Source organism: Pezoporus flaviventris, unplaced genomic scaffold (assembly GCF_033815535.1).
Source record: "Pezoporus flaviventris isolate CSIRO_AGI_PZ_B2104156 unplaced genomic scaffold, CSIRO_AGI_Pfla_v1 ptg000031l, whole genome shotgun sequence".
In the NCBI taxonomy this organism is placed as follows: Eukaryota; Metazoa; Chordata; class Aves; order Psittaciformes; family Psittacidae; genus Pezoporus; species Pezoporus flaviventris.
In genome coordinates, this window is record NW_026892579.1 from 48820456 (window position 1) to 48847748 (window position 27293).

Here is a 27293-nt window from a genome sequence, read left to right on the forward strand (position 1 = left end):
CATCTCTTTCCATTTAGAGGATGAAAAGTTAAGGAGTTCATTCAGTTCTTCAGAGAATCATAGAGTCACAGAATGGTTTGAGTTGGAAGGAACTTTCAATACCATTCGGTTCCAACCCCCCTTCCATGAGCAGGGACGCCTTTCACTAGACCAAGTTGATCAAAGTCCTGTCCAGCCTGGCCTTGAACACTGCCAGGGATGGGGCAGCCACAGCTCCTCTGGGCAGCCTGTGCCAGAGCCTCACCACCCTCACAGGGAAGAATTTCTTCCTAATATCTAATCTAAATCTCCCCTCTTTCAGTTTAAAGCTGTTCTCCTTGTCCTGTCCCTACATGCCCTTGTAAGATGTCTCCAGGTTTCTTGAGGTTGCTCTGAGGTCTCCCTGGAGCCTTCCCTTCTCCAGCTCTCTCAGCCTGCCTCCATAGCAGAGGTGCTCCAGCCCTCACAGCATCTTTGTGGCCTCCTCTGGACTTGCTCCAACAGCTCCACATCCTTCTTAGGTTGGGGCTAAACACAGTACTGTGGGTGGGGTCTCATGAGAGCAGAGTGGAAGGGGAGAGTCATCTCCCTCAACCTGGTGGTCACACTTCTTCCCTCATGCATTTTTCTGTCACAATAATCATGATAGTTTCATTTTCACAAATCTGTCTGCCTGCTTCTTGGTTGTATCTGTGTTTCCTCTTGTCTCTGAGCATGGGGTTAATCTGACTAAACGTAAATGTGTTTAAACTAGTTACCTCAGCTTGCTTTTGCAGTCAGTGGCAAGGAATAGGCACTTATTTACTTATTTACTTACTAGAAATGGTTCACCACAATCAGTTTTAGAAATGTATGTTAGGGCATTAGTAATCTGCTGTAGAAGTGCTTTTGTTTTTTTGACTGATCATGCAGGAGCCTGGATGACAAGTTCAATTGTAGACACCTGTGTTCAGCCAAATGAAATTTATGTTCAATGTCATTGAACTTTAATTTATGTTGTAAGGTATTTTCTTTTCTGTGTGCATATATAAATCTATGTACTGTGTAAGACACTGACAGGAGACACTGATGCAGCCTTTTTAGTAATTGAACATTTTCATACAAAAATGAAGCATCTCTGGAAAGTTGCAGGTTTCCATGGGATCCAGCTGGAACAGAGAAGAGAGCCTGAAGCAGTTTTCTTTTTTTTTTTCCTTTCCTAGTTTTCCTTAATGAATATAAATACTCTTTAGTTGTATTTTCTTCAGCTTTTGTGTGGACCATGCACCTGTATTAGCTAGATTTGTTGTTCCTGCGTGATTTTTAGCGTAATATAGTTTCTCCAAGAACATCCTGACCACAACTAAAGTAGAGGCTAGTCTCTTTACTTCAGTTCACTGGCAGCCATTAGTGACCACAGCTGTGGTAAACTTCACTCTAGGTCTCATCCTTCACAAGAAATCATGAGGGTCCAGCCAACCCTAGGATTTAGCTATAGTGTAACCATGCCATGGATTTTAGTTAAAATAGACAGTATTGAAGACAGCTTCCTAGTCACTCAGTTTCTGACACTGCGGAATGTCTCTGTATCATAGTAGACAAGAAGGTCGTTAGCTGTCTTTGTTCAGAAATTATGTCACTCTGCTTGGTGGTCGACTTGAAATGCTTTTTTTGTAGGAGTGATCTCCGCAGACTTCTGAACTGTCAGTTCCATCCCTTATGATTATCTCTTGTGCTGCTTTGAATATTAATGGCACAAAGCCATCCTTGTCTGCAGTGAGAACAATCCAAGAAGAGCCTACAAAAAATAAGCAAAAAAAGAACATGAGTGCACTGCTCTGGTTACATAAAATGTACAAGCACGTTTTAAAAAGCCAGCCAGCATGCGAGCAGGGCAGCCTGTCTTTTTGTGCACTAAAGCCTTATTACGCTAATGACATTAAGGTCTGACAATCCATGCTGAACACACCTTCATGTAAATGCAAAGAGAGGCTAAATGAAACGTCTTGAAAGGTTTGAGGCATTTTGTCCCTTATTTAAATTAGGTTGAAAAACAAGGTGCATCCTTGCTTGTTCTGATGAACAGTAAGTATCTCCATTTTCTGAAAACTCAGCCAGCCTTTCTATGCTGACTTTTATTCTACTGATGTCTACTTCTGCTTATCCATTTTGCTCATCTGCTCTACCCCAATGATGAAGAGATCATAAAAACTGGAAAAGTTGGCAAAGAAATGATTGTGCTGTATTTGTTCTAGAAGAAAGTAGGGGTTTCCATCTCCTTTACTGTCAAGCCAAGATTGTTCAGTGTTTTCAAATTCATATGGCAAATGGAAGGAAGTTACACTTTGAAGATTTACAAAAGATGTCATGATTTACAAAAGCTGATATAATAAAATTTATTATTTATCAAAACTTCTCTTAAAGAGAATGAACAAAATCTGAATGATGTTTTCAATCTTTTTCTTTCCTGAAGTTAAAAAGAGGCAAGATTAGAAACCAAAGACATCAAAATCATTGAAGTTCACTTTATGTATTGCATAGAAGCAGAAAACAAACCTTTCCTGCCCTTGCTTTTTTACTTTCTTTGCAAGTCAGCTTGAAAATGAAGCTATATGTACTGTGTATTTTTTTCTAGTGATCCATCTGTTTCTTTTTGGACTGGATATTGCAGTTCTTATATAAAATAGTGAATTCTCTATTTGGCTTTGTTTTCAGTTTGACATTTTATGAAAAAGAAAAAAAATCTGTGGCAACTGAAAAGCATTGTGGGAGCCTTTGTATGATGCGTTCTTCTTACAGCCTGTGATCCAGTCCTTACAGAGCAGAGGCATTAACTGGAGTATGAGGCAGAGAAAGCCCTGATACGTTCTGTTATTGAAATTTTATATTTGGGGAGATAAAGCTGTGTTTTGAAAAGGAGTGTGAAAAAAAGGAACTGTAGAAAATCCAGGGGAACTGTGCTTAATTTTGTCAGTCATGACAAAGCATGTTCCTGCATGAGACAAATCTCCCTTCCTTATGCTATTAACAAAGCACTTTTCCAGGCTGCTACTCTATTGCGTGTTGTCTTGTCACCTGTTATATCATAAGAAGATTGTCATTCCAAACCATGAGTCTTTAATCTTCTACTCTTAATTCTTTCTTTCTAATTCTGGACAGACTTCAGATTCTGTAAGCTACGGGCCTAAAAGTGAAAATCCTGCTGTCCAAACTGATGGTTGCATTCTTGGTCAAATGTATAAAGCATTTTTGTCAAACTCTTGGGACTTTTTCTTTTCATCTGTTGAACTATTTTGAGTTCTCTGTGTTGTTGATAACATTTGCTTTGAATGATATCCCACAAAATATTTAAAGGGTGGAAAAACCCTGTATGGAATGTAATACCCCTTTGCTATGGACAATTATTATGATGACACCCTGCTGAAAAGAGAGACTTCTGTGTGCTAATAGCAGGGCACTATATGTCAGGCTGCATTTAGTACAGGTAATGGCATTACAGTCCTGGGCTTAGAGTGCAAACAGTGAGGCCACGTTCATTGCTTGTGTAACTCTAATGATCTTCATAGCCTTGCTGCGGATATTAATTTGGCCTACAGCTGTGAACATTTTTCCCCCAGTATATTCAAGTTTAAGTGTTTATTCAAAGTAAAAAATGCCAGGCTGTCACTGTAATATGAGCACACTTTTCATTACATCCCCTTTAATTATATAGTATTAAAGGATGGGAATGGTATTTTTAAACTTCACATTTAATATTCATGCCTTGTGGCAAAGGAAAAATTTAGAAACATAAACCTTTACTGGTCAGAACTGAATAAGAGCTACATAAACTGCTTCTGTCCAAACCTGGTAATTTTGCAAGATTTTGGTGAGTTGTAGAAAGATTCTTGTTTCAGTTTTTCCTCTTGCTGTCAACAGATTCAATTTCAGAAAAGCCAAGCACCCCATTGAACATAAAGAGAGACAATTTATGATGATTCTGAGACGCTGTGTTTTTGGTGTTTCTAAAGTCTAACGCATGAAATTGAGAAGTGATGCTGTGCTAATTAAGTATTACATATTCAACTGTTCTGTAGAGCTGAATATAGGTTTTCTCAGGCCCATATTATCTTCATACCAAAATCTAAGCCTCTTTTTTTCATTATGGGCATTTGTTTCCAAAATCAAGAGCTGGAAGTACAGGCCAAAAACAGTATCCTCCTTGCCCTGCAAAGCTGCACCGTGTTATTTCAGGAGCCTGCTGGGAAACGTCTCAGGCCTCAAGAGCAAGCAGAGTTTTTCATATATGCCTCCACTGCACTGTACAGGTGAGAGAGAATGCTGACAAAAATACAAACCCTGCATATCCTTATCTTCTGGAGCAACTCTCTGAAACTGCTGTAAGCCTGGGGAAAACTGAAATGGCCAAATGTGTCTTAAATAAAGGCAGCTCCCCTGATCTGTACTGTAGCTGTAGCCCCTTTCCTTCAGCCTTGTGGTTTCATCAACAAGGAGATAAACAGAATCTGAATGGCAGAATAGTGTGTATTTTGCATTTCTTTCTTCCAACTGTCGAATATGCCAGCACCAGTAACGTCCCAGGCCTGGTTTCTTTTTCACCAGTAAGCCTGTTATTTCAAAGTCTGGTATGTAACTGTTACTAGTTAGAAAACTACAGCTTAGAATATTACTTTTTTCTTTTTTTCTTTTTTTTTTCTTTCTTCGTAGAATCATTGAATCACAAAATGGTTTGGGTTGGAAGGGACCTGCAAGATCATCCCGTTCCACCCCCCCCTGCCATGGGCAAGGACCCCTCACACTAGACCAGGTTGCTCCAAGCCCTGTCCAACCTGGCCTTGAACACTGACAGGGACGGGGCAGCCACAGCTTAGCCTCACCACCCTCAGCGGGAAAAACTTCCTAATATCTATTCTGAATCTCCCCTCTGTCAGGTTAAAGCCATTCCCCCTTGTCTTGTCCGACAGGCCCTTGTGTAAAGTTCCTCTTTGTATTTTATGTCAGCCCCTTTAGGCACTGGAAGCTGCTCTAAGGTCTCCCTGGAGCCTTCTCACAGCCTGTCTCCATAGCAGAGGTGCTCCAGCCCTCTGAGCATCTTTGTGATCTCCTCTGGCCTTGCTCCAACAGGTCCAAGCCCTTCCCACACTGGGGTCCCCAGAGCTGCAAGTGGGGTCTCACCAGAGTGGAGTAGAGGGGGAGAATCACCTCCTTTGACCTGATGGTCACACTTCTGGTGCACCCCAGCCTATGGTTGGCTTTCTGGGCTTCAGGTGCCCATTGCCAGGTCATGTTGCACTTCTCATCCGCCAGCACCCCCAGGTCCTTCTCCTCAGGGCTGCTTTCACTCCAGTCTTCACCCAGCCTTTATTTATGCCTGGTTGCTTTCACCAACTGTTCAATTCATTTCTCGTAGGACAGAGTATACTGATTAAGCCAATATGTCTCAGCCTGTCAGGGGCTAAGGCAAGGGATGAGACAGAGTAATTTATGGATCTGTCAGTGTGGAAACCTTGAAAGGAGATCATAATTATAGCCAGCTACTATGTACCGTAAGATCATAATATACTTAGACCCTGATGAGGAAAGCCACCTGAAGCATTGTACAGAAATGGCTAAAAAATAACAGTATGTGTGTTGCTGAGAAGGTAGCATATGTGAGAATACAGTGACAAGGTAATTCTGTTGTCAGATCTGGAACATGCTTGTAAAGATGGGCAAAGCAAAATGCCAAAAGGTGTCAAGGCAGCATTTCTATTTCTAGGTAACACAGCATACTGATTATTTTCTCAGCCTTCCTCTAACGTATTATTCTGATAATGGGTAGTTCTGCAGTTACTTAGCATTTAAGTGATTTCAAGACACTCTGCCATATTTCAGGCAAAGGAAAACACACACTTATCAAAAAATATTAGCTATCTCAGTTTATTACAGCATGGGGTTATTATTCTACCATAAATGCCCTTTACATTAAAAATCCCAGGTGAAAGCAGATACCAGAAATAAAAAGAACATACCGTGCTTCATTTCAATAACAGGCAGATCAAACAGCTGCTGGACTAAATTCAAAGGGATCTTGCCATCACAGAGGAGAACATCTTTTGTTTCTTCCGAAACTGCTCCATTTGAAAAACTTTTCTTCAAATGCATGGATGTAAAAGAAAAGATCTTGTTAAAGGCTTAGACATTGTGCCTGAGTTCTTTTAACCATTCCTCTGCCCTTACTCCTTTTGGTTCTTTAGCAATTTGTTTTTTTCCTTGTCTATGTTTGCTACAATTTATAGATGACACCATCCTGCAGTGAAATTCTAAGCACAAACTCTTAGTCCCAGGTGAAGAGGAATACGACTCTTTGCTTTCTGCACTTATGCAGCTCAAAATTACATCAGCCCTGTATGTCATGTATCGGTTCATGTATGTATGTGGCCGTGGGCCCTTTCTGCCTGAAGAGTCAGTTCAGTGGAAGGAAATACATGATGCCTGGAATGAAGTTGTCCAAGATGCTACCAGAGCAAATGAGTAATCTGCTCAGTTTCAGTTGTATGTGTGGGTGGGTTTGATAGTCGCTGATCAGCTATTTCACCCCTCAGTTCTGGCACAGAGAGAATTGCAGAGAGACTGGGCATAGCAACAGTCTCTCCAAAAATCTGTCATAACAAAGCAGCTTGGGAATCCTGTGACTTTCTTTGAGAGAGAGGGAATGTATGGATTTACAGCCCTGGAATTTGCTCTGCCATTCACTAAAAGAACACACACATACAAAGGTGCTTCATGATGTTTAGCTGGCCTTGAGAATCGATAACCTCATGTTCCATCATTCTGATTACTGCAAAGTGCAAGGAGCACAAAATGGTTGAGCTAATGTGATTATGGAGTAGATAAATATTTGCATTGAGATTTTCCTATCGGCTATCATTTGAAAGTTGTTTTAGCATTAAAATTTTCCAGAGACTCAATGCCATTATAAAATATATGTGAATTGGACATTTTCTTCTGGATAATCTTGTTATACTTTGTCCTCTGAATTTCATTTTGTTCTTTCCTCTCCATAATTACCACCTGTGTGGTTCCCATGTGTTATGGTTTGGTTTTTATTCCTTTGGCAACTCTTATGTTTGCAATAAACCCAGATTTAACAGATTTTATTTGTTCTTTGAATTAACAGTTTTACTTATCCCATCTCCTAGACCTTTCTGTTTTGCACATTCAGAAGGGATTCAAGTTAACATTTTAGAATGGATTGAGAAGATGTCATCTATTCTAACTCCTGTTTTAGTCCTGCCTTTTCTGTGTCTATTTCATGTCCTTCCTTGCTATACGAAATGCTGAATGAATTCACGACATCATCTATTTCTGTGCAGAATAATCTAACCTTTGACTAAGTAAATGTCTTTTTTAATGCTTATCTTTTTTCTAATTGTGCTGTCTTTTGACTAATTCACTCTCTCAGTGAGTGTGCCTTTTTTCTGCCATGTAATGTGTAACAACCTTTCTAGATCGATCACTTTCCTTTTTCTGTACATAATACGTGTGCCACACTGGATTCTGTAAATGCGAATGTCTGCCAACCTCATGCAAAAGTATTTTTTTCCCCCTTCTCTAATAAATTGGCCGTGCAGCTAGACTATGGATGGTTATTTATTTATGTATTAGGATTGACTGAAGATGTCAGAACTGTACGGATATATTTCTGTTAAAAGTGTAAGCTTCCCAGCTTTCAAAGGTCTTCTCATCCCTTTCCCCATTTGAAACAACCAGAAATTAGTTGCTGCGTAATTAATAAGGAATTCATCAATGAAGTGTATTTTTCTGTTGTCATAAACCTATAGTAACTTTTTATTACAGCTGTAACTATATAACAGAATTTCTTTGTCATTTTTACGTCTCTTCAAATTATATAGTAGTATATTCTATAGAATCTAAATGCACTTAAAACTCAATGGGCTCAAAACTACATGTTCAGCAGTAACAACTACTACATTTTCCTGAAATCAGGTTGAAACTTGTACTTCAATTAATAAATTACAGTAAAAGGTGGGCTGTAAGGAATACAAGTACATTGTCTTGACCCAAGTGGTTCACTTTTTCATGTAGATATGCTTTAACTCAAAATTAACAAGAAGACAATCTATATCTGCCTCTGTTGCCTTGAAATCACTTAAATGGAAATCTATACTAAGGATGATTTGTTCTAGTACATTTCCTAGTTAGCCTTGCAAGTTATTGGAACAGCCATTGGAAGTGGAAGATAGTTTTGTATATGCAGAACTAAATGCATATATTTTTTTAATCCTAAGCATTTTCTCAAGTACAAAGCTTAAGTTTCGGAGTTGTTTCTTTCATCACTCGTGAGCATTCATATTAGTTATTCTCTCTGTCTTTGTCATATGCTTCTGTTTATGATGATAAATGTAATCATCTTTACATTTATTTTTGTCTGCTGGCAAATTCTGTCAAGTCAAGAATCTTTCTCTGTTTTAATCCTCTAATTATTTTGTCTTTTTTAGTTTAAGTGATGATAACATGCCTTTAATGTTTAGTTTAAATGATGATAACATGCCTTATCTTTGAGGAATATGTTCACAAACATCATAACATGGGTTAACTGATTTAAACTCGTCTGTTTTTGAGAGGCAGGTAACTGTTAGTATTCCCTTTTTACAGATGATCAAACCATTACACAGGAAGATTAAGAGATTTACGCAAGGTCATGGAAGTAATTTGTGACAGTTATAAATACAAATAAAATCTCACCTTAGTACTTCCTATTTTCATGCCTTAAACCAAAGACAATTTTCTAGTCAAATCTACTTTTAATCCATGTCTTCCCAAAATATGTGATGGTTTTGCTTTGTTGCTGTTTATGTCCAGTAGGAGCCAGAGGGCTTGCAATTCTCACGTTAAAATCCCTTAGTTGTTTTATCCTAAACCAAAGTTTATTGGTAGACTAAGAGCATATTAATCACAGAGAAAACAAACAGATTTCCACTTATGTGAGAGGATATTTTCAGATTAAGTTCTTTAGCCAGCTTGCTGCAGTATGCGAAGTACAACTCTCCCTCAACAAAATCCAACAGAAAGAAACCACCGATTCAATAATTGTTTTTCCTTCACCCATGTCAGCCTGCCCCTTGATCAGAATTTATAGCTTATAAATTCTGATCATGACAGATTAGAATTTATGTCTATAAATCTGGGTCTTCTGGGCAGCAGCCAGACCATTGCAGCATTGCCAAATTGTCTTTCAAAACTCATGTTTTGGAATGCAGATATATTGGAGAAGAAAATAATTTCCTAAGGCAAAAAGGGTTCCCGGATTAGATGTTGTACACCAGAAGACCGCATGATAAATAAACATGTCTTTTGTCACTTTCTTGAGCCCCACTGTCAGCTAGTTCTGCCTCTTAACCTTTTTCACTATTTATCTTGTGTTTCCTCATGTACTGCCTACACCTGTCTGAATGCTAAAATCATCTTCATGAATTTGAATTCAATGACTGATGAAACAGTGAGGTAAATATGAATATGCTACTAATCAGAATTGGTTTTACTAATTCTGGGTAAGTAACGGATTTTGCAGTTTGAATGTGCCATGCACGTGGATGTAGGAATGTAAAACATCTTCAAGGTGAGGCCTCACATCTGTGTTGCCCAGTATGGCATTACTTTATTGGGTTTACCTTGCCGGTGTACCCACAGACTGCTTTGTTCCTTTCTTAAGCACATTTTTTATTCATAGTCATCTTGTAGTCACTTAACACATGCAATCTTTTGTCATTCATGGTTGTTTCCAGCTAATGAATATCCAGTTTATAGGAGAAATTCCTTCTATTAATCCTGGAATATATCACTGTACACTTCACATTAGTTCATTTCAGTCCTTTTTTTTTTTTAAATTCTAGATGCTAAAGTCATCAAATTACAGGTGTGATATCCTGATCCTCTATTGAAAATACTACTGACTTTATGCCACACACAGATTTTGTTGGCATATCTCATCAAATCATTAATGAAACTTTTAGATTAGCTTGAAGATCAATCATGAGAAAATCCACTAGTAAATTTCTTCCATTTTCTTTGATATTACTTTAATTGTCTACTATCTTCCTTCCAGCTAATTCCTTAACCATCTTACATATCTTCTATTAATCCCTATTCTCTGTTGTTGAACAAATAATTTCCCCTGTGGCATGATTTCTAGTAGTGTACTGTATTACAGGTATTTCAAATATTCTTGATGTCCTTTGTGTCAATAATCTGTTCTTCTATAAAGGAAAGGTATCCAGGTAGTCACTCACAGCTCTGCACTGTAAGATGAATGGTGCTGTAGTGCCAGAACTCTGTTTTCATTTTCCTAAACCCTCGATTTCAGTTCTTTGTGTTGTGCTTCAGTGGGATGTCAGTTTTGATGCCTTAGTACTCATTAGCTTGCTTTTGCCTTGCCCTCACATACATTGTGAAGGATGAAAAAGATCTAGTAAACTAAATAGACATGGGGTTCTGGTCCAGGGGACAATGGAAAGCCATGTTAGATGGCTAATTGAGGAGGAATGAGAACCATGATTTTTGACATTCAAAGTACTGTGTCTCATTATGCCTTGTGCAGCATTGCCATGGGTAGTATTAATTAGGTTTGGCAGCCTACAATGCTCTGCATTTCCTGTCATGATTTCCACTGTGGCTGTGATTTCTGATTGATTTTTGCTGGATCCTGATGTTATTTTGGGGGAGTTCTTAGTATCTAAGCTTGTCCTTATGTGGGACATTCCAATTGCAAACCTAATTAAGATGTCAGAGAAGCATAAGCCTGTAAAACATCTACATTGGAAGAGATCTGATGTACTCGTGGGTGCTTAAATCCCAGTGCAGTTTGCATTTATGCACGTTGGCATTTCAGGTGATATGCCAGGATTTCTCTACACTTGGCTCCCTGTTGATAGTTCTGCAACTACTGGTTCAGGTTGATTGTCTTTTAAGATACCCTTTGTCTTCATGCTTGTGCTTTCATGATGACTTGTTTTCAGTGTGGATTTGTTTTTGTTTTTTTAAACTCAGTTATTTACTTTCATTGTATAGTGTGAAAACTTGGATTAATTTTTGACATTACGTGTGCAATGTCCTCTTGCAGCCCAGAAAGCCAATTGTATGCTGGGCTGCACTGCAAGAAGTGTGACCAGCAGGTCAAGGGAGGTGATTCTCCCCCTCTACTTTGCTCTGGTGAGACCCCACCTGCAGTACTGCATCCAGCTCTGGGGCACCAGCATAAGAAGGAAGTGGATGTGTTGGAGCAAGTCCAAAGGAGGCCACAAAGATGCTGTGAGGGCTGGAGCACCTCTGCTACGGAGACATGCTGAGAGAGCTGGGCTTGTTCAGCCTGGAGAAGGCTCCAGGGAGACCTTAGAACAGCTTCCAGTGCCTAAAGAGCATGATGAGAAATCTGGAGGGGGACTTTTTATAAGGACATGGAGTGACAGGACAAGGGGGAATGGCTTTAACCTAAAAGACTGTAAATTTAGATTAGCTATTAGGAATAAGTTCTTTAGTGTGTGGGTGGTGAGGCACTGGCACAGGTTGCCCAGAGAAGTCGTGGTTGCCCCATCCGTGGCAGTGTTCAGTGCCAGGTTGGACAGGGCTTTGAGAAACCTGGTCTAGTGGAAGGTGTCCCTGCCCATGAAAGGGGAGTTGAAACTCAATGGCCTTGCAGGTCGCTTCCAACCCAAACCATTTTGTGATACGGTTCTATGATATTCCTTTTCTTGTGCATCTATATATCCAACAAAGAAATACCCTGCTTTAATAAAAGTTACTGTGTCTCATGTACAAAGCCTGCTTGTCTGCTTTTGATCAGTCTCAGAACATTGTTATCAGAATTTGTTTTTAACAAATTCCTCAACCTTTGCACACAATGTTACCTCTGCATTAATCACACCTTCTCTTGACTACTGCAGGTCTTTCTTTTACAGTCATCCTAAATCTCTTCCTTCTAACTTTAGGATGGCTGACCAGTTTCTTACTCCAGGGAGCAGTCAAATCGCCTTTCTCTTGCATCATTTTCATGAGTTACTTTCTATTGCTCAACCCAAGTCAAAATTGCCCCTTGTATTTCAGACGGGTTCATGGTCTTATTACAGTGGATCATTGCAGCCTGGTCTTTGCTCGTTTACTGTGCCACCCTTATTTCCCCCTTCTTTATTTCATGTATTTCTATCAGAAGAACTTTATTGCCATATGTTTGGATCCTTTCTATTCATCTCAGAGCTCTGTGTAGAAAAATTGTTTCTTTTATAGCTGACCTTGGCAATAAAGTTTCCCATAGTAAATTGTATGAAGATGCTATAAAAGTATAAATTGACTTGTATACAATTATTGGTGAGTGCTAAGAAAAGGAAATCATTGTGACTAATTGCTGAAAAGATAGTTGTTTCCTGTTTAATTCTGCAATATATGCTCTCAGTGACATATGACTTTTGACATAATACTGCTTGTGAGCAAAATGTTTCAAGATATTCTTCAGATTAAGATGAATCTTACTCCTCCTGGCGAGTTTGCCTAAATGTCATTAATTTCAAATCCAGATTGGCTTTATTTCCACTGTAATTAGCTTTTGAATGAGACTAGTTTAAATATTCTGCAGCTGTTTCTTTTCTGGGGGAAAAGGATGATAAAAGTATCTTTCTGCAAAATGAAACAGAAACAAATCTGTGACAGATCCTTATCTCTTCTTTGTTTTGGGGCTTGTTTTTTTTTTCTAAATAATATCCTTTTACTGCATTTGTCAGTCTGCCCTCCCACACTATCCTGAATCACAAGTCTGTATGTGATGAAAGAGCAATAATATTTGCTTTTCAGGGTTGAATGATCAAGTCACCTCTTGTGGTTGAATGTTATTACACAAGTGATAGTGCAGTGGCATTTCCAAAGTGTGAGTGGTCATGTTTTTCTTTTATAGCTATGGGCTCCAAATTCTGGTAGTGCTGCATGCACGTGACTTCAGAGGAGTTACAGGTAGGCTAGCAGTACAGAATAAACAAAGGTTTTGAGGACTATTTAGTGAGCAGACATTATGAATTCTTAAGCAATACACATTCTGCTTTATATTAGGGTTTTCTAAGGAGAACTGGAAACATACATAAACACATCAATAATGCTTCTACACAACAGTGTTCATAATTGCCTGTTAATTATTACTACATTTTTATCTATTATGTTTTAAACTTCCTTTTTATGTTTTTAATGCATAAATATGGTTATGCAGTAGTGATCGTTATATTTTATAGTACAATAGATTTCTCAGTCAAGATTGAGCCTCTGCTGTCCTGGGGATTATATAAACACTTAGGAAGACATGCAGTTGGCACAAAAACCTGAAAGATAATGACTATATTATTGACTGGACTGCAGTGTTCCTAAAGCTTAGGATGTTTTCCACAGGCTGATATTTCTATCCTAAGGCAATAAAGCTATTTCCTGACTTTTTGCACTGTGAACGCAGAGCCTGGCTGGAACCCACAGCCCAGCTGGTCTCTGAGCTCACAGAGCCCTAATCAAGTCCTGAAGGAGGAACAAGGTTCAGATGTCTGAATCCAAACTAATCAAAACAACTATTTTCTGAGAAAATTATTAGCTGCCTATGAAGCAAATATTTCTGTGTCTGTCTGGAGGCCTTTTTGCCATCAGTCTATTTTCCACTACTTTTTAGCATCATGCTGTGATCCTGTTAGATTTCAGAAGAGGGTCTGAGCTATGCAAGGCATTAGTTGAGACATACAGAGAAAAGCTGTGTGTGTCGGAAAGGCATTAAGTGGCTCTTTCTGAGTCTCTATAATGTGGTACTAGCAGTGTTTCCTGCTGGCTCAATGTGAAACTAACCTGTTCAGATACATAAGAGTCTTAGTTTCTAAATGCAGTTAGCCTAGCAGTATTTTAGAAGCACTAATTATTTTTTTTAATTCAAAGGGAAAAAACAGGATAATGAACTCTTACTGCTCGTGCAAGCAAATGTGCACAGTGACTTCAGATTAATGCTACCTGTCAAAAACAACACTTCTCTTTGGAAAGGTTAATCCAATCAAATCCAAGAGATAGGCCCACTTGCTAAATAAATAACTTGATTTATGTTAAGATATCAGAATTAATTTGAACATGCTGGAGAACAGAAGGCCTTTCTTCTTGGCAAATAAAATCCTGGATTATTTAAAATAGACGTTGCTTCTTTCACCAGAATTAGTATAATGTATTCAAGTTAAATTATTGACTAAAACAGACCAAAAGCTTTGCTTTTATTCAGAGCAGCTAAGATAGTAGAATCTGCTTAAAAGCCAAGTAAACACTTGCTAAAACGTAATGAATATGATGAATTGAGTCACTATTCCCTTAATGAGTGTTTAAGGAGGAGTACTTAGATGTCTGTATGGATTCCTTTAAAGTAAAAGGAAGTCAAATTGTCAAATTTGTTTGAGAAGTACATACTTGAGCATCATCACAATGTAATATATTGCTTTGACATAGTGCTGCTTATGTTGCAGTAGATAAGAATGCATTTATAATTGGCATCTACATCCTGAAAGCTTTAGCAACAATAACACCACCCTCAGCATGACTAAAACTATTATCAATATAATGTTAGTATTACTGCAAGTAATACTAGGAATAATAGCTAGAAATAATTACCCAACCTACATTCCGTAGTTGAAATTCTTACTGAAGACAGTAGGAATTTTGCCAAAACAAGGGTGGGATAGGAACATGGCATTTTGACATTCATCTGTTTATTTAATTAAATGATAATTGCATATTGACAGATTATTTTTTTCCCCAAAAAGTCTGAAGTGGTGATATGCTTTACAAATTGAGCATGTCTGGCTCTGTGAAGATTAGTGGTGAGAAATTAAAGTAGGAATAGACCAACTTCATGTCTTGCCCATGTAAATTTTCCATAAATGAAGATTCAATACTGTATTTCAGTCTTCACTAGAGTCTAGTTATCTTCAAACTTTGGATTTGAGCTCACGTCTGAATTTGTTATGTTTCTGGTGGGCTACTCTCTACACTGAATGAACGTATAAACTTCCTGTACATCAGCAACTGTTTGGCTCTATTCTCTGTCTTTGATAGGTGCACACAAAATCAAGCACCCAAGGCAGTTGTGCATAATCAAACAAGAACAGACACAAATCTCCCATGTGAAGTATAGTCTTAAGTTACCCACATCATCCTGAGTTATTGTTTCAATGACACACAGTACCATTTCAGATTAAGCTTGATGCTGGACTCAGGTTACATTTCTCATGGGTTGTTAAGAATAAAACTGCATCCTCTTGATTTAAAGCTAAATAAATACAAGATTGGTCTAAAACTGTATCCCATCACAATTTATTTGAGCTGACAAAAAAGTTACCTGGTAAGTGATGTGAACGACAGGTGGTTCCTGGGAGCATGGATAGGTTAAAGATATCCTCCTCCCATTTTTAGCAAGGTCTTTTATTTCAGAAAGACTCAGTTGTAACTCACTGAAGCTGCCACAAAGTCTCTCTAAATTTCTAGATATGTGACTCATTCCTCTTTCACTTGAAAAATTGTTGTTTTTAGGAGAACTTGATGCTTCTTGGATCACATTCAGCTGCACTTTAGGGGAAGCTGGTCTATTGGAAAGCTGGGTAGGTGTTCCAAAACCGAGAATAGACACTGAACGATTGGTAGGTTCAGCATCCAATGTTTCCAAGGCCACTGAGGGGTCACTTGGGAGCCTTTTTACATCCAGGTCACTCACACTTGATGAAGAGCCCTGCTCATAGCTAGGGTTCTTTATTTCTTCAATGAGTCTTCTCCTGCCACTAGGAGATTGAATAACTGTAGTTCTTGGTACTAAAAGCTCCCTGCTTTGAGGTTGCTCTCCTGTAGCAAGATTCTCAAAGAACTTTCTTTTTCCAGGAATATTAACAGAGGATTCAAAGTTATAGAACATATTCTGTTTAGTCTCTGGTAATGCTGAAGAATCTTCTTCCAGCATCAGTTCTTTGATCATCAGACGCATTACATACCTGTCTGAACTTGAAGATGGAATGAGATTAGGCTCAGGGAACTTCTGCTTGCCAATCAGGATCAATAGGAGTTTGTCTGTCAAAAAACATAGGCCCTTTGGTCTTTCATTTTTTTCCAGCTGGATTTGTTGAATATGAGGCATGCAGGAAGAGGTTACTGAATACACTAAAACAATGTTAGAAGTATTAGAGGCCACTGCCACAATCTGAGCTCTCAGGTCAAAAGCCATTATATCAGGAACCGGAATACCTGGGATGGTGACTTTTCTGGTGGTGGTTACCTTCCTCTCAAAAGTCACCAAGATCAAGTGAGAAGAATCTTGACCATTTGTCATTGCAGAGTCTTTGCATTTCAGAGTGATGAAAGGACCGGGATCAGACCGACGGTGGTTTGCAAGGATATGGGTTAAATCCACAGGACCTGATGAAGAAGAAGCAACTGAATCAACACCTGATCGATCTGAATCTATGGACTTTCTTCGCAGGTCCATGGAGTATTCCTCATCACCAAGCACCAGAGCAGACTGTGAGATTAAAGAACCAGTTTCTGTACCAGGTGGCACATCAAATGCAATGCCTGCATTCAAACCATAGATATTGTCTAAAGGAAGCTCAGTAGCTACAGCGATTTGGAAATCCAGTGTGGCTTCTATAGCACAGATATAACCTCCCACGTCAAAGACAGGGCAAAAGGAGCAGGTATTTAGAGTTTTCTGAGCATCATCCCATATGTAGGAATGCAGGGCACTGCCTATAGCAACTACTAAACGATTACCATCCTTAGTCCAGCAAGCACAGTGGATAAGCCCACTGCTTTTAATATCTGCCTTAACTCTAGTATTATCAGTACGAACAGCATGCAAGACTGAAGCATCTCTTTTCGTAAGCACAGCCAAGACCTCCTTCTTTGGATGCCAGACACAGCCCTGAGAAAGCAGTGGAAACGGCTCACCAATTTCACAAGTCTGGGAAATCAAGGGTTTGTTCTTCTCTGCAGTGCTGTAGCCCAGCTGCCAGACACTAACATGCTTTTTATGCTGAACAGCAAGCAGAGCTGGGGTGTCTGTCGACCAACATGGGCCCCAGTAAAGCCCATGAACATGTTCAAATTGACCGACAACACTTGAGTCTCCAAACTTTAGCTCTCCTTTGTGATAGTATAAAGCAGTCAGTATCACTTGCTTCCCATCTGTCCAGGCAATTCCATGCACAGGGTGAATGGCTTGATACAAAGCATTGAGGCCAGTTCTCAGCAGCTTTGCCTTTCCCAGCTCCATCTTTTTAAACTTTCTGTCTACTGGTGGTTGTTCCAAAGTAGAGGATCCGTGGAATTCACTTGCAGATCACAACAAGGGATTTTTTCTCATATCTCCTTCCCTTCCCTTCCAGAATCAAGCTGTTTTTTCTGCTGATAATCCAAGAGCCTGCATTGTGAACTCCTTCCCAGTAAGCCTGCAGCTGGTCCTCTAAGTATAAATCCATGTCAAAGCTGCTTTTGCTATGTCTTTTCCTGGGAGGAGTTATCATCTTCATGTGATGGCTAACAGGTTTAACCAATTACTGTACCTTTTCGTAGAAGCCTATTTTTAACTCTTCACTGCTGGGAGTATATTTAAAAATAACATTCTAATACCTTGACCTTCAGAGAATGAAGGTCTTTGGTGAAGGCTGGAGACAGATCATATGCCCAGGTATTAAGCTACAACCTGAAATAACGACCTGACACTTCTTTCAGCCAGCCTTTGAAGGATAAAAGAAGATTTAAACGTACCTGAGAACGGTACAAGACAGACTTCAACCTCTGATGGACAGCATCTTTCAAAAATACAGGATCCTAAGTGCCTATGAAAGTAGAAAAGGGAAATCATGCTCTGTTCTGTTAGTAGTAGCAGAAAATGGAGGAAAGTGAAATTTAAAGAAAAGCAAAATAGACTAAAAGCAAAGACAGCTGATTAGTGTTCATTTTACTGGTACAGATTTCCTAGCTACAATTATATGTTGATTTCTTTTTTGGTGTTCCCAGCCACCTCTACCTGAGGACTGTTCCCTCATCATATAGCCAAAATGCAAAGAGAAATCCAACATTCTCCTGTTTCCCTAAACTCTGTAGTTTCTACAATATGTAGCATAACATCGTGCAGAGATCCTTGAGCTGACAAAGATCCAACCAGTAAGCTCATATAACACAGAGGGGCCATACAAGGATACACCACTTCGGTTTGACTCTATTGTCTCAGGACAAGAGCTGGTTCAACTCAGGTGTCTCCATTCTTCCCTCCTCAGCATATCATTTCTGGGGATAATTTGGACAGAGCTCACATATCACTGAACAGAAATTGTTATGGTGAAATTCATTACCTAAATATAAGCAATCATTACTATTTTCATTGCCCTAGGGTATCCGAGATAGCCGCTCTGGGCTGGCAGATATGGCACAGGACTTGCAGAAGAGTAGTGCCATTCTGAAGTGGCAGCTGGTAACAAAGAGATGATCCCTACATAGTCCCTAAACGGTGTAAGACGGTATTAGAAGCTTATTTACAGGTAACTGAATCCCATCCTCAGCATCTCTTCAACATTCTTGTTTTTCCAGCATCTCCTTTCTGCTTTGATTTAATTTTTGTCACATTAAAATCACTGTTTGCATTAAAAAAATAATGTGAATAAATTAGACCTGGGCAGAGGTTTAAAAATTATGACTATAATCACTATGGTTAAAGATGTAAGACTTAACTGTACACATTCTGCATCTTTGGCTGATCTATATTTATATATTTTCATAGTACTACATGGGAAAAACAGGTCTCCTGTTGAAGTCAGTTGGATCTCTGCTGTAAGAATATTTTTACTACCCTTTGTCCAGGTGTATTTACTGAGGATGGCGAGTACCACTGAAGAACTCCCAAATTCCTGCAAAGTAATCGTATCGTATTCTCATTCACAGCCACTTGGGTTTTGTAGATTAATTCCTGGCAATTACATTCAAAATCAAGGTTTTTGTTTTTTTTTTTTATTCATCAAGGACAAGCCGGTAGTGATGACTGGAATAGGTAAAAATCAAAAGGTTAAATATACAGGTTAGAAGATCCTTTTTTATGCAAGACTCCTAAATTTTGGTCCTCATCTCTGCTTGCAGTGAAATCGTATTTTTTAATGATTTTACCTTACCCACTGCTGACAGAGATGCCCAGGCCGCACTTAAGATGCCATACATACCTGTTTCACTAGGAGCTCTGACTATTCTGTACTTCCTCAAAGTGGTAGCAGGTTTATCGTGTCATATATTACCGGTAGCTATTTACACATAGTAGTTATAATGAATACATTACATTAAAATACAATCCCAGCAGCTCCACAAATTTGCAGAGTCTGTAGAAGATATTTTTGGTTTGCTTTAAAATAATGGTGCTTTGCTGCTTTGCTGTCTTCTGGACGTATTTTACTGAAACTGATAAAGCTGTTCTTCAGCACGGCAATCTCATCTACATTCTGCACAACTGCGCTTTAAATATCGTAACAAAACTACACTGCAGCTGGATTCTAGCAACCTAAAATGTGTTTTGGATGCAGAAATGTCTGCTTTATTAGGATTGAAATGCTCAGAGATGTTTTGCTAAGGATGATGTGCATTCTGCCAGGGATGCAGACATGTTGAGATCATGGACTACTTGTGTGGAAGACTGGATGTTCTTTCCTGTTCTTTTCTTCATTTCATCATCTCTCATAGCATCCATCGGCTCTTCAGCAGTGTCTGCGATATTATCAGAGGGTGAGACAAAGCTGAATCTGTGATTTCTCAGTACCAGAATCATCCTCAATTTTTGAATTAAGGATGTCTCACAAACACTGAGGTCTTGAAAAAATATTTGTAGCAGAGCCACAGTGAGGTTGTCCTCTACCTCTGAAAGCATTAGGAAGTAGGACTTCAGCTGATGTACTTACGTTTATTTGTAGTTAATTGTCTAAGATACTCAGATAGAAAAATTATATCCACAAAGTTCCACTGGCGTGGCAGTGAGGTGATGAGGTAGCGAGGCGCGACATTCACAGCTGATGACTGCTTTGTCCAGTGTTAAGATTTTCTTTGTCCCAAACTCTAGCACCTTTAGTTTGCCAGGAGAATTCAGAATTCACCTCCTGTTTCCTACCACATAACATCTGTACATCCTGTGGGAGATTTTTTCTAGCAAGTCTGAAGCCGGTCAGTAAAGGTGCTTAGCAGATAAGAAGTTACACAGTCCATTTAAAGCAAAGGAGGGTCAGAGCTCTCTGACTACATGGAATTGTTTGTAATACAACTTCAGTGAAAGTGAGATAACGCCCACTGAGAAAACAGACTCACAGAGAGACACAGAACCCTTGATGAGATTGCTGTGGCCTCTTTAGAAATCTCTAAGGTTCAATGTCCCTTGAAATCTGCGGGGTTTGGACACACCGCAAGACATATTCTGTAGCAATTGAGCTTGAACCTCAGGCTCCATTGGGATAACAGTTGAGGATCTTAAGGGAAATTTCCTCCCATCATTCATTCTGCGGGTTTTGTTTTTTTTTTCCACTGAAAGGGAATAATGTGGGCAAGAAACTTCTGTGAGAACAGAATCATCTAGTACCTCCATAAACGCCATGTCTGATAAACTAATTTGAGATAAGATTAACTTTCAGGGTGTATCTTTAGAAAACTATGTCAATAATGGCAGACTTGTAAAATACGCAAAGGACAAAAATCCCTTAAATTATGCCATGATTATAAAATTTAAACAAGTTATAGGGTCAAAGTAAATTCCAGATGCAGGCACAAGGTCAATGAAGGAGACAATGAACTTCCACTTGGCATAGCCTCATTTTTCAAAAATAGGATAAAAATAGGGAAAAATTCCCCTCATTCAGTTAGCACATTTTTTCTGGGAAAGAAGAGTAAATAATATCTCTGGTCACCTTGGCATGTACAGCACACTCAAAATAAAGGCTGGTAATTGGAAATTGTCCTGGCAATACTAGTTTTCTGGCAAAATCCAAGAAAGCAATACAGAGTAACCTGTTAGTAATCCGAGATACTCCAGTGACCACAGTCCTTACACTGATCCTGAGCTAGATTCTGATCCTATTAGGATCTCTGTGTGTCTGATTAACTTTGGTATAACTCAGATCAGAATGTCACCTGTGGTTTAAACCAGAGGGGTTTCAGCTGGTGGCATCTTGCCCGGCTCTGTCCTGCAGACTGATTCCAGCCAGCCAGTCTCCCTTCCTTTGGAGGAGTTGGTTGTTAGAAGTAGTATACGAAACCCCAAACTGAATACCCCCCAGCAAGCTGCACATAGCTGTTAGGTAGTAGCCATAGTTCCCATGGTTCATAATGACTGTTGGAAAATCAGTTCAGCCTTCATCATTGCAGAGGCTGAGCTCCCCTTTTTTATAATACTGATTTTATATTGCTGTTTTCCCACATTGCTATACTTACTATTCACCTGTCTTGGGAAATGGTGAATGCATTTTGTGTTCAATATGGATCAGAGTTAATGAGTTCCAGGTTCTCAAATATATTTGTCTATTTCTTGTCCAGTGGGAGATCGGTATCTAAATATCTCTGGGGATCTGAGTTCAGTGCTTTGCTAGAAAAGCTGAGTTTCAGACTTCATTTTCTCCTTTATTCATGGTAAAATAACTCTTTCCAGACTAGATCTTGCTTCAATTTAATTAAATTGATATTAATATTCCTGGTGACTTCAAAGGAAGACAGATCCAACTCAATATGTAATAAAAAAAGAGTAATAATTATTCTAATGCTAATTTAACTTCACTTTATGAAACATCTGATGTGGTATTTTTACTTCAGAAATATTTCTATTTAAAGCTACTCACCATGATTTCACCAATTCAAGTCAGGGTGTCATTTAGTTCAATACTTTCATGAAGCTTGATGTATTTATTTTTCCACCCTGACATTTCTTTGCCTTGAGATCTGATTTTAAAAAATAGTTCTCTGTCACAGGCTAACTGGAACAGAATGTGAAAATGATGCATGGTTAATAGAGATACAAAATACGTAATCTGTCAGAGCAGATCTACCGATGACACTATGTAAATCACCATTGTTTTGACAGTGATGTGTTAGTGTGCTCTTACGCTCTCAGAATGGGATTTAACCCACTAGCTAGCACATTTTTGTGTGTATGTCATGTAAAGTGGGGAAGATCTAATGGAAGATTGTATTCTTTTGCATAAATATATTTAATAAACTGCTAAGAAGATTAATTAAAAAAAAGTTATGCAAATTATTATGCAAAGATAAGGCCCCAATCTTTTCTATGCAGTCTGTATTCAGACTAAGGAGGCTTCAGGCAGGAAAGTCACAGCTTCTAATACTACTCCTTTAATACTTTCAGTGCTGTGGTCTTATCCTTCTAGAGTGTCTGCCTGGGCCAGATGTAACAGGCTAGCTTGATTTGCCATCTGCTAAATAGAAGCATCTAGTGTGGGGACACATATGATGGAGGCGACACTGCTGGAGTACAGACAAAAGTTTTGCAGCTTCTTGCAGAAGTTCACAAATTCTGCGCTCACTTCCACACTCCGTGCTATGCTGGTAGGTGGAAGCTTTCCGAATGTAGTGAGTACCTGACTAACTGCAATATATGACTCCTCTGACCTCCAAGTCTCTGAAATCCCCCTGGATCTCGGGGAAGCCACCAGAGATGCTCCATCACATCATTCCAACCTGGGCCATCCATCAGTCTTGTAGAAGTGTTGTCAATGGTCCTCTTGGCATTTGTGGTTCTTGAATTACTTGTCTCCTGTAATAGCAAGGCAAATATCATCCAAATATCATCTAACATCACAGTCCAGCAGGCTTGAGGGAGTAGAGTTGGCAGAGCATTTGTTAGTCTCCCAAGCCTTTCCTTTTGTGTTTTAGAGTGGAAACTCTTGTGGTTCACTGGGGTAAGGAGAAGAGAACCAGATTTTTTCAGAAGGCAAATTCATTCTTGTTCCCAGCAAGACTGCTGGGCTCAAAATTTATCTAGTTTTCACAATGCTAAAGCAAATATTTGAGGAATTGGGAGGGAAAACACATGAACAATAGTTAAGCAAACACAGTCACAGAGAATGAGACTCGTTTAATTGTCAGATTGGGATTCACCTCACAAATTAGCATTTCTACATTGAGGTATATGCATATGGCTGCCTGCATGGAAGTAGTACCTGAGCTCCCAGGTAGCAACAGAGTTGAGCCTCAGCACTTTCACATATCACTAGGCATATACACTGTAGTTGCCTAAGTCAGACCCTGCTTAGTGATTCACTTAAAAGTCAATGGTGAGAAATAGATACGTTTGGGGCATGATTCATTCCATCCTAAAGTACCTAAAATAGATAAATGCTTCTTATTTAATGAGTCTAGCAGAAGTATTCAGATAGGACATGGTTATGGACAGATGAATGCCAAGGAATGCATAGTCATTACACGTGTCTGTTATAACCAGCACATTTATCAATGATCAGCCCACTGATAGCCCTTTCCAGAGCTACATGCTTCCTGCCCACATCCTTCCCACTACTGAATGCCCTCTCTGTCTCAAACCGCTATTTTGTGACTTAATACTCCCATATACATATGCCAGTCTCTTGTGCTTGCTTTATAAAGCAACCAAGTTTTTGATGGTGTTCTTAAAAAGGAATATTTCCTGAGCTTGAGCTGGGTTTGTATGGAACAGAATCTTAAGGAAAGTGATAGGAACTCCAGTACTTGTGAAAATTAGTTATGAAAATTATACTAGGCAGAAGAGTATGAAATGTTCTTTAGGAAACATTCATGTCTTGGCAAAGAGAGGGAATGAATGATCTAATAGGTCTTTCCATCTGTAAATCAACATTCAGCTTCCAAATTATGCCACTCTTTTTCTTTCATAGAAATTAAATAGATTTGGTTTGAAGACATCTTTTATTAGTACCTTCTTCTTTACATGATGAGGTAAATTTGTACTTTACATGATGAGGTAAATTTGTACTTTGGGAGTGATATTTTTATCATTTACACGAAACATGCCAGATAACTAAAGGACTTCTTGCATGGCTAAATGCTCTTTGCTACAGTGTGCATGCTCAGATCACTCATTTGCAAGCTCATTGTGACTTGAAGAAGAGCAAAGGATAGTAGTATTTTAGCAGATATATATTTATCCCAGCTTGATAATTTGTAAAGGTCACTTAAACCCTGTCTGCACTGGGTAAAGAATTCATTATTTTAAAGGAACTCTGGACAGTGCCAGCTAAACATAACTCTCTATTGAAACTAGTTGGTTGACAGTGTAAACAGAGTCAAACTTTTAGCAAAAGCTGCTTCAAAAAGTGCAAATTTCACAAAGTATATAAAAATTGGTTGCTTCTGAATCATGTGGATTCTAGTATCTATTCAAGCAGTTGAACTGTGGTGGAGAATACTGATTGAAAAAGACCATGCATCTAATTTTGCTTGACGTATGGGGTGAATATGATGATAATACCTCTGATGGCCAGGTTACATCAATAGTTTTGCTGCTGCTGACACTGGTAGAGCTGTTCTACTTTAGGTAGGGGTGACTATGGGACAATTACAGAGGTAGCTGAAGGGGGCTGCCTCCCAGGCATGATTGGGAATTCTTGTAACAAATCATCTCTGACTTGGTCTTCCCTAGAAATCTTCTTGCTAGTTAGACTTAGCAGGATATCCATACCTCTGCCCCCATGATACAGACAAATAAATTGGTGAATGTGTTCTAACCCAAAGCTGATGATTAGCATGAAGCAGTGGTAACATTGTGCTGCTATTCACCTGCTAAAAAAGCAGTTCACTTACAGCTTTCTGTATAGGCTGAAACAGAACCACAGTGGTTGATTATTTTAACCCATGATCTTTAAACTAGTGTAAGTGTTCCGTAGAATTGTTTTGAAGGTCCTTTGGTGTCTACATTTTTACTGAAAGGCTGCAGTGGTTGCTTTGGCCTTCCGTTTTGTCTCAGATAAGGTCTTGATTTAGAATTAAAAAAAAACAACCCAACAACCAGCTACTGTTCTACTTCATTGGTAAGAATGATTTGAAAATTTTCCACTTGAGGGTCAGTTTAAGCCTAAATACCTGTTCTTAAGGACTCAGCCACCTTGGCTCCATAGGGGCAAAACCCGGAAGGCTGACTCAGCCTTGTCTTTCTCTAAGAGAGCTAAAGGCCAAACGCTGGGTCAGCCCTTATGAGAAGCCGAATACCAGGAAGATTAGGGTTTGTGTTTGTCCCAGAGATGACTGTAAAAAGCCTGGGATTTTTAGTGGCTGCTGTCAATCTGTTGACACTTACCTAGAGTCAAAGCTGTCCCTGGAGTATAACACAAAAAAAAGAAAACCCAGCTCTTTACAATCTGTCTGTGCTGTCCTACTCACCGCTGTCCAGGTATGTGCACAGCCTGCCTCTGCCTGCCCATCTTTTACTTGTAACTTCAGATCATTTTGGTTGGGAGGTTCTAGAAACTCATTAAATAGCGTTATAATTGCACATGCAGAATGAAGGAAAACAAATACGGCCTTAATTTTCTGAATCCATTACCCAGCTCCCTTGATTCATTTGTCTAGAGGATTGAGAATGCCAGTTAATTTCTTTTCCACAGTTACATTTCCAAAATCATCGAAAGACTAATCAGAGGCTTGTAGCTAATATTTGCAGTTTGTTTGGTTTTCTCTCGTTGTTTGAACTGCTTCCAATATGTCTTGCCAGTGACATTTCTTCACCAAGCAGAATAAATAACAAAACTGCAGATAAAAGAGTTCTACTGGAGAAAGCAGCAAATGTGTTGCACTGTAAATACAAAGTTTCTCAAAGTCACTGGCTTCCTTCTGCAACTTCCCTGGCAAGGAAATGACAGAGCTGAAATAGTTAGTTTACTGTTAATAAATGTGATTCCAGTACTGTTCTGTTCCATTTAAAAGATAGGCTTACATCTTTTAATCCATTTTTTGCTATGAAAGATTGGATGGAAGAGAAAATCTTATCCTCTTGGGCTGTATGCTTATGATATTGCTGTTATTGTTGGAAATTGTATTTCTGAGACCACACGGTGTGACCCTGAGTTTAGGCTCTGGGCCCCAAGGTGTTACCGTATTTATAATTAAAAGAGGACCTCTGCCCCTGAATTCTTTGCAATCTAAACAGACAAGGCAGAATGATCGTTCTCATTATATAAATGAAATACCAAGGCACAGAGAAATTCAGAGCATATCTTCAGTTCAGAAAGCCGCCTTCAAAATGGTAGGCACCGAAGCAATGTCAGTGCAGCAATCTCCATGTGCACTACTTACCCTGGTTGGATGCTGTCATTTCATATTTATATTGCACCTGAGAGGCCACCTAGTTTTGACACATGCTGTTCTGCAGTGCCCAGTAGATGTATGGGCCACTTTGGAGCATTACGCATTGCAAACAGAACCAAAATGATTTAGGGTCATGCCGTCGATTTCAAAACCATGGTTAATGTCACTACCACTTCATTTCCTTCTCTTCTTCATTCAGTAGGAAAAATATTACAGGCTCATAAAGTATTTTAGGGGAAGGAATCTTTGGAGGCCACATGGTCCAACTCTGCTTGAACAGGCTGATTTCAAAGTTTCAGGTTTCTCAAGGCTTTGTTTGATAACCCATCTTGTGAAGACTTTTCTCCCTATATTTAGCCAGAATTTCCCTTGCTGTGACCAATGTCCATTGCTTCTTGTCCTTTTCTGGCACCATCGTTTCCACCAGCCATTAGGTAGTTGTAGACAGCAGCTATGATCCTTTCTTAGCATTGTCTTCTGCAGGCTGAACCAACCCAGCGCTCTCACCATCTCCAGGTTTTCTAGCCACTAACCACCTTGGATTCTTTGGACTTGCTCCAGTATGTCAGTATCTTTTTTCATACTGGGGGGATAGAAGCTTGTGGGAGCATGAATCCACCTGAAAACATGAGCCTAAACCCATGGGTTTTTTTGGAAGTGGTATATTTCATTAATCTTTTCTGGAAGTGGGCTCCATTAGTTAGGTCCTGGTCTTGTGGACTTTTCGCCTCCATACTGGAGCCTAAACTACCAATGGCTCTAGCAGCTGGTGGAGTATATCCTGATGAGCTGGAGCTCCTCCCTGTGTGTACCTGAGGTGACCTCACCTAGTACTGTAAAAGGTTTTGATGATCAGGATGGAAAATGACTCACATCTAAATACATTGATAGGGAATAAATGAATATCGGAGGTGGGAAGAGCCCAGTGAGGCAGAGAAGAGGTGTCAGATTTCAAGTCAGTGCTACTGAAA

At 39.2% G+C, this 27293-nt stretch overlaps 1 protein-coding gene across 1 annotated transcript; it reads right to left on the minus strand.

The window, feature by feature from the left end:
* Positions 1-748: 748 nt before the first annotated feature.
* On the minus strand, positions 749-17301 carry LOC133273036 (WD repeat and coiled-coil-containing protein-like). The gene is made up of 3 exons (XM_061460924.1): positions 15350-17301; positions 5970-6090; positions 749-1756 (listed from the first exon to the last, which is right to left on the minus strand). Exons 1-3 carry the CDS (start codon positions 17267-17269, stop codon positions 1590-1592), a joined length of 2208 nt encoding a protein of 735 aa, XP_061316908.1. The 5' UTR covers positions 17270-17301; the 3' UTR covers positions 749-1589.
* Positions 17302-27293: the final 9992 nt, after the last annotated feature.

Coding starts and splice junctions, on each gene's coding strand:
- LOC133273036 (XM_061460924.1), bottom strand. CDS start 17,269: ATGGAGCTGGGAAAGGCAAAGCTGCTGAGAACTGGCCTCAATGCTTTG. Junction 6,091..15,349: donor TCGTTCACATCACTTACCAG/GTAACTTTTTTG, acceptor ATGCATTTGAAG/AAAAGTTTTTCAAATGGAGC. Junction 1,757..5,969: donor TGTTATTGAAATGAAGCACG/GTATGTTCTTTT, acceptor TATTTTTTGTAG/GCTCTTCTTGGATTGTTCTC.